At 54.0% G+C, this 7077-nt stretch overlaps 1 protein-coding gene across 1 annotated transcript in view; it reads left to right on the top strand.

Moving 5' to 3' along the window:
• Positions 1–5453: 5453 nt before the first annotated feature.
• Positions 5454–7077, top strand: part of HSFX3 (heat shock transcription factor family, X-linked member 3) — a 1881-nt gene continuing 257 nt past the window's right edge. Inside the window, exons 1-2 of the mRNA XM_006171105.3 lie at positions 5454–6138; positions 6586–7063. Coding sequence (XP_006171167.1) covers positions 5680–6138; positions 6586–7063 — 937 coding nt within the window. The 5' untranslated portion in view covers positions 5454–5679. The remainder of the gene's footprint in view (positions 6139–6585; positions 7064–7077) is intronic.

The following is a 7077-nucleotide window of genomic DNA, read 5'->3' as shown; positions in this document are numbered from 1 at the left end:
AGGGAGAAAGAGACAAGCACTCAAACAGGGTCTTCGTACAAGTCACTCCCCGATTGGGTCTAGCCTTAGCCAGTCAGGCTCACAGCGTGCATGAACACCTGGAGCCCACACAGAGAACTAAGGATGTGAACCCGTGGCCTTCCCGTGTGAGTCCTCATCACTGAACGTTGTCTTACTGCCGTGCCACTACAGTTGTCCTCGCACAGCAAGTCTACAGTAAAGTCCTGCAACAGAATTCCTTAAGGTCTCTGACTGACCGGATAAGGGCCTAGAAAATAACCCAAACACAGGCCAAAGATCTGAACAAACATGCCACTGAAGAGAAAGACACATGGAAAATAGGCACATGAAAATACTGAACGCCCTTTGTCTTTAAGGTATCACATGCTAGAATGGACATCCCTACACACCTTTCACAAGGTCTAGAATCTAGCAAAGTTTACAAGACCAATTTTTGGAGCCATAGAAATTCTCTTTCATCGCTGGCGGAAAAGCAAAATGGTATGACCATTTTGTAATACGGTTTGTCATTTTCTTAAAAAACAACGGAACGTTTCCTTAGCCATAAGATCCTGCGATCACGCGCCTACGTATTTCCTTGGCTGGCTTACTTAGGTCTACACGCGCACCTGCAGGTGACTTTACACAGCAGATTGTTTTATAACCGTGAAGAAACAGAAACCACTAAGATGTATTTCATTCGGTGAATGGATAAACAAACTGCGGCGCAACGTACAGTGGAATACTGCTTACCAATAGAAAGGAGTAGGTTCCAAGTCTCACAAAGACCTGGAGGAGGTTTAAGTGCATACTGCCAAGTGAAAGAAACCAGTCTGAAAGGCTAGAGAGCTGAGGGTAGCCCCTCCCCAGATCACAGTCGGGGGCCCACAGAAATCAGCCCTAAGCCTGCTGTCAGCCCTGGGAAGCATGGGCAACAGGACAGATCGGAGGGGCCTCCTCTCTCGTTTCTGTGTTTTTCTTCTTCTTACTATTATTTTTTAGTTGTTTTATTTCCCTCTCTCATTTCTGGGTCAGGAGGCTTGGGGAGGGGGAGGAGGTTGTTGTCTGAAGGGGCCTGGACCCAGGTGAGCAGAGAAAGGAGCCCAAGTCCTGCCAGGAGTCAAGGTGAGGACCGATGGGGCCCACCTCACCCCACAACAGAGTGTGTCAGTCCTACTCTGCCCCTCCGTCAGACAAGAGGTAACCCAGAGGATGGTGGTTCGATGGGCTCCTCTAGATCCTCTTCAGGGGTGGCATGGAGATGGCCTGAAGCCAAGAGAGAAGACATCCAAGGGCCCTGCTAGAGGTCCAGGTGAGGTACAAGCCCTCCAGGTATATCCAGGGCCCCACCTGCCCCAGGCAGAAGGGAGCCCATGGCATCCTGCCCACCCGCCCTATGATCAGCCCTGGAGCCTGGTGCTCCGAGGCCAGCTGCACCCTGAGGAGCTGCCTCACTCTCTCTTCCAGGTTCTCAGGTGAACAGGCCCACCAGAGCGGCCCACCTAAAGGGAAAATGCCCTTTGATAGCGCACCAACGGTGCCTTCCGTAATTTTAGCCATTCACATGCTCCCTCTCCCCTCCGGGCCTGTGCGTCCTCATCACCCAGAACCAACTTCCCCTCTTCCTCTTCTACTGGGATCCCAAGCACCTCAGAGGTGTCCAGAGTCCTTAAAGAGCTTGCACCGCCCCGACTGCCACGGCAGCCACTCCATAGAGCCGATCCAACGAGGGCTCCAGCAGCAAAGGAGAGCAGGGGCCATACACCTGGCTGGGCCTCACCGGTCACTCCTATGTCCCCGTCACCACCCTGGGCCTCCGCTGCGATGGGGTGCTGAGTGACGACCGGAGCATGTCCAAAACTGGGCTCCTGGTCATCATCCTGGTGTGATGTTGATGGAGGGCAACCACATCCCTGAGGAGATCTGGGGAGCACTGAGTGCGAGGGAGGTGTATGCTGGGAGGGAGCACGTCATCTAAGGGGAGCCCCGGAAGCTCCTCACTGAAGACCGGGTGGAGAAAAGTACCTGGAGCCCAGGCAGGCACCTGACAGTGATCCTGACCTATTCAAGTTCCTGTGGGGTCCAAGGGCCCATGCTGAAACCAGGAAGATGAAAATCCTGGAGTCTTTGTTCACAGTCCATGGGAGTGGCCCAGGTCCTTCTCACCCCAGCATGAAAAGCCTCTGGGCCGCAAGGAAGAAGGTGCCTGTGCAGGGGCCTACAGCCAGGATCAGTAGTCGGGGCAGGGGAGAGGGTGGCAGAGCCAAGGTGGGGGCCAATTCCTAGAAAGCCCAGGAATCTCAGGATATGTTGGAGACCTCAAGGAGAGAGAAAGTCTCCCAAGTCTACAAGCACTTCAGGCAGACTGAAGTCTGCCTTGTCAGGGGCTTCCTAACTTTTTTCTTTCTTTCTTTCTCTCTTTTTTTTTTTTTTTTTTTTTGTTTTTTTTTTTTTTCTCTTTTTTTTTTTTTTTTTTTTTTTTTTTGCTATAGGGCGCGTGCGCTCGCCAGACAGACAGAGACAGACAGAGAGAGAGAAAGTGAGAAATCACCCCCCAGGGGGGATGGCCACGCCGCAATCCCTTCTCCTCCATTCTCCTCTCAGGATCTTGGGCACGTACGCACACACGCCCGGCGTGAGTTTTAAGCCACCGGGTCCGGGACGCGAACCGTGGTCGACTACGTGGGAGTCCAGCAACCCAGCCATTACGCTAACTGCTGGTCCCGGCTTCCTAACTTTTGAGAGGCTTTTCAAAGTCCTCTTTGAGGCCAGCCTCAGGTGTGGCGGTTAAGGTGGCTGGATCCCACATGGCCGACCGCATGTCTGAGTCCCAGGCTCGACGGCTCGAGAAACACGCCACACGCGTGTACATGGCCAGAATCCTCAGGGGGGACAAATAGAGAAGGACGGACGGCATGGCCATTCCCCACAAGGGATGCTTTCTCGCTTTCGCTCTGTCTCTCTCCTGGAAGTACACGCACCCTGTGGCAAAACTGTTACGGAACAGTCCAATCTGACATCCCTTGTCAAAGGCTTCATCAAAGCAAACTTCAAAAGAGCCCATCAGGACCTTCTGAGAGGTCACAGCACATCACTTAAGACTCCTGTTATGACTATCAGGAGGATAGTACCAAGAGTCCAGAGTGTGCTGCTTGGCCATGCTGCCCGTGAACCAAAGCAACTAAGATCGAATGGATGAAAGAACGAGTCAGACGAGGAACCTACCTGTTTTAACCAAGCAGCCTTTGCGTACTACTTACCACGTGCAACCAAAAGTGGTAGCAACTTCACAGATGCCTTGTTGAGTCAGTAGGTAGAGATTCTGACATCCAGTGTGTGTGGTGGGGGGAGAAACTGAGAAAGCACCCCTGTGGTAGACGGCCACGCCACAGTCCCTTCTCTGTTCTCTCGTGCGTGCACACGTGCCTGGTGCATTTTTCAAGCTGCTGGGTCCAGGACTCGAACAGCGCAGTCACCCGGGCAGGATCCGGGCACCTTAACTACAATGCCAACTGCCAGTCTGCAATGCAGACTCATTGTCAAGGATGCCAAACCCCACTGAGCTGCTGGTGACAGAGTTTTCTTCGTTTCCAAACGTGTGTACTTGGGGCCACATTCGCGCTGTTGGTGAGGGCCAGGCTAAATGAAAGGGGTCCAGTGGCCCATAGGCTGAGAAAGGAAGGCCCTGGACGTCAGGACGAGTTCTGAGTCAGGGCTTAGAAAGATGCCTCAGGTGCAGGATGACCCAACTGCAGGGACACAGGTGGAGGCCTAGGAGAGAAACCAGCAAGGAAGAAGCTCTGCCAACCCAGGGGAGGGCCCAAGGCAAGGCATGGCCGGCAAGGCCGACACGGCGACTCCCTGACCAGGGGCCCCATAGCTGGAAGCTCGGCTCTGTTCCCGACCTTTGGACGAATGCTCTGTAAAGCTGTTCAGAAAGCGCGATGACCAAGGACCAAGCCTGAGCCAGCATGTGAGGGATGATTAAGGATGAGAGTGCCCTCAGGCTCAAGAGCACCTTGAGGGAGTCTCTTCCAAATGCTCTTTGCACTCCCTGTTTAGAAACAAAGGGCCAGCAGGTGGCGTAGAGGGTAAGGTGCTGGACTCCCACACGGTCGACCCCCGGTTCAGGCACCAGGCCTGGCAACCTGAAAATAATGCCGGGCACGTGCGCACCTGTGCCCGAAATCCCGAGAGGAGAATGGAGGGGAGGTGACTGCAGTGCGACCATCCTCCCTGCGTGGGGGCCATTTCTCACTTCCCCTCTCTGTAGCGCTCGCTCTCTCTGACTGACTAGTGCACGTATTCGATGGCAAACTGTCTTAAAGAAAGTAGCAAAGGGCTGATCCTGCAAGAGGGCCAAGGACACTACCTCATGGGACCAGGACCTGGGATCCATTCAGCCTGACCCCTTTCCACACGACCTCGCTGCCTCCCTCTACAGAGTGAATGATCACAAGGTTGCTACCATGGCTACAGGACATGGATCACCCAAAGGACCGTGGTAACCTCTCATCTGTGCACAAAATGTCTTTCACGTGGGTTTTCTCCCTACCCATCAGCCCCCAAGACACACACACACACACACACACACACACACACACGCGTGCGCGCGCGCCCTACTTTCAAATACACATTGATGGCTATTTCTGCGTTGAAGCCCTTTAGTCGTGGCTAGGTAAGTATGTAGGAACTGGCCTTGACAGTGGGTCTATGTAAAGTGGGCCTCAAAAGTGAGCACATCCTGGGCAATGAGAGCAATTTCAAAGAGGCAGAAATGGCAAGCAAAGGCAGTCATGTTGTGACCGGCAGAGGGATGAGACCTGGGGGCAGGCAGAGCCAGAGATGCGGCCATGCCACCACACCATGATGCTCCGAGGAACACTATGCTTGAAGCAGAGGGTGCTCCCACCATTCTCAGGTACTCCCTGCCCTGGCGACAAACGCCCTCAAGTGCTAACAAAACTGCACTCTGTTTTGGCCCCTCCTGAGCAGATCCCATCAACCAGCAGGAGCAGCTGGGAGAGACCAAAGCACAGCAGGAGCAGCTGGGAGAGATTAAAGCAGCAAGGCCATGGGGGGGGGTGGGGAGAGGAAGAGAGGGAGACTAGCAACCCAAACTAGCCCATCAGCTCACAGAAGGGATCTGCTGGGAGATGGACACCCATCTGACCCAGTCTAGACAATACACAAGCTAGGACTAACAGGGGGTTGGCCCTCGAGCAAATCAGACAGGCCGTTGACAGGACTCCCGTCGTCGGGGTGGGCATGGTAAGGACGGGACCACGGTTTCTCAACTCATCCAGGACCTGGCCCCATGAAACGATGTACCTGCCAGCAGATGGGAGACTTTTCTGGGAATGGGAACCATATTTTTAACACTTTTAGCAAAAAGAGAAAGGGGGAGGTGTTGCTACTCACTCATTTCCCCCCCCCCCCCCCCCACACACTTGGCCAGAGCCTCTCTCCAGACTGTGAGCCACCTCTGTGACATCACACGACCAACAAAGACGATGATGACTGAAGCAGCCGGTTGCCCCACTACCAAGGCTCTAGAACGCGGTGGACAGTATAAATTGGGCACGCTCACTGTGCCCGAGGGCATTTTGACCCATGAGGACAGTGATAATAACCCTCTTGAGCACAAACTGCTTTTGATGCTGGTGTAGCTCCACGGCTATGGAGAGCACTGGTGAAAAACAAGAAGCCCAGCTGGGCCCACCTGTCGGAGAAGAGCCAGCCAGCAGGAGCCCAGGCGATTGTTCACCTAACCCTCGTGCAGAGGCTTCAGGCAGGAGCGAAGAGCAAGCCGTGAGCCAAGCTCCAGGCTCCCAAGATAACCTTCCACCAGAACAACAAACCCAGTGTGCAGCCAGTGTGGAAGAGGAGGACCTCGAGGGACTCCCCTTCCCGAGAAAGCTGTGGGCCACCGTGCAAGACGACGCCTTCAAGTCGCTGAGCTGGAACGATGAGGGAGACGCCGTGATCATCGAGAAGGACCTCTTCCGGGCGGAGATTCTTCAACCCGGAGGAGCGGGCACCTTTAAGACTAGCAGTCTGAAGAGTTTCACCCGCCAACTTAACCTGCATGGGTTCAGCAAGATACACCCAAAGGACTCTTCAAGCCACACGAGGACGGTAAAGTAGAACGTATTTCTCTTCCCCCTTTTCTGCGTTACTCGATCACCTTCACAAGACAGCAAACCGAGTGGTCCAACACGGGCGTTTAATTTCTGAGGTTAACTCTTTTAAACACCACGTATTAGGTTCTGAAAGGTGGAGGGAGAGACGCTGAAAGTATGGGTTTTGGTCATAAACTACAATGCGTTAGAGATAATCTGCAGGTTTGAGGGAAGACTCTGAGGAGCCTGCAAACGTCTCTCACACACACACACTCGCATGCTCACACAGGTTTACTTAGGAATTATCTGTAGTGATGCCATGCTGCAGGGCACAGTGACACTTGACAGCCACTTAGACATTCTTTTCTCCATCCCAAACCAGACCCTTGCAGTCTGGGGAGGGGTGAGGGGAGAAGAATGAACATTTTATCCCAGAACAACTAAAATGCTTTTCTCATTTCAGATCTACCGCAACTCTAGCTTCCAGCGAGATAAGCCCGAGTTCCTGAACAACATTCAGAAGAGAGGAAGCCTCGGGAACAGCACTGCGGCAGCCACCCGTGACCTGCCTACCAAGAGAAAGAAGCTGGCGGCAACGAGGCGCTCCCCACGACTCCATCGCGATGGTGGCCCGCAAGGCGACGACGAGCAGCCCCAGAGGGAAGAAGCCCCCAGGGCCCAGGACCCCAGCAGCAGCCAGCCCATCGTGACCCCTAGTTTGGGGTCTACGACTAGTGCTGCTGGAATGCCCCCCGAAAACTGTGTCCCTGAGGAACCCCAGGGCCCAGAGGGGGCGGGCACCTTGGGGAATGTCCTATTTGAGCCCCTGGCTACTGCCGGGACTGAAGGCTCAGGAGAAATGGCCTCCAGGCCCCAGGAATACTCGGATTATGGCTCTGTGATGTCGTTGTATAATACTTGCTATTCCATCCTACTGGCTGGTCTAACCACCATG

Source organism: Tupaia chinensis, unplaced genomic scaffold, assembly GCF_000334495.1.
Source record: "Tupaia chinensis unplaced genomic scaffold, TupChi_1.0 Scaffold149333_1, whole genome shotgun sequence".
Lineage (NCBI taxonomy): Eukaryota > Metazoa > Chordata > Mammalia > Scandentia > Tupaiidae > Tupaia > Tupaia belangeri.
This window is presented reverse-complemented; position numbering and strand designations above follow the sequence as displayed.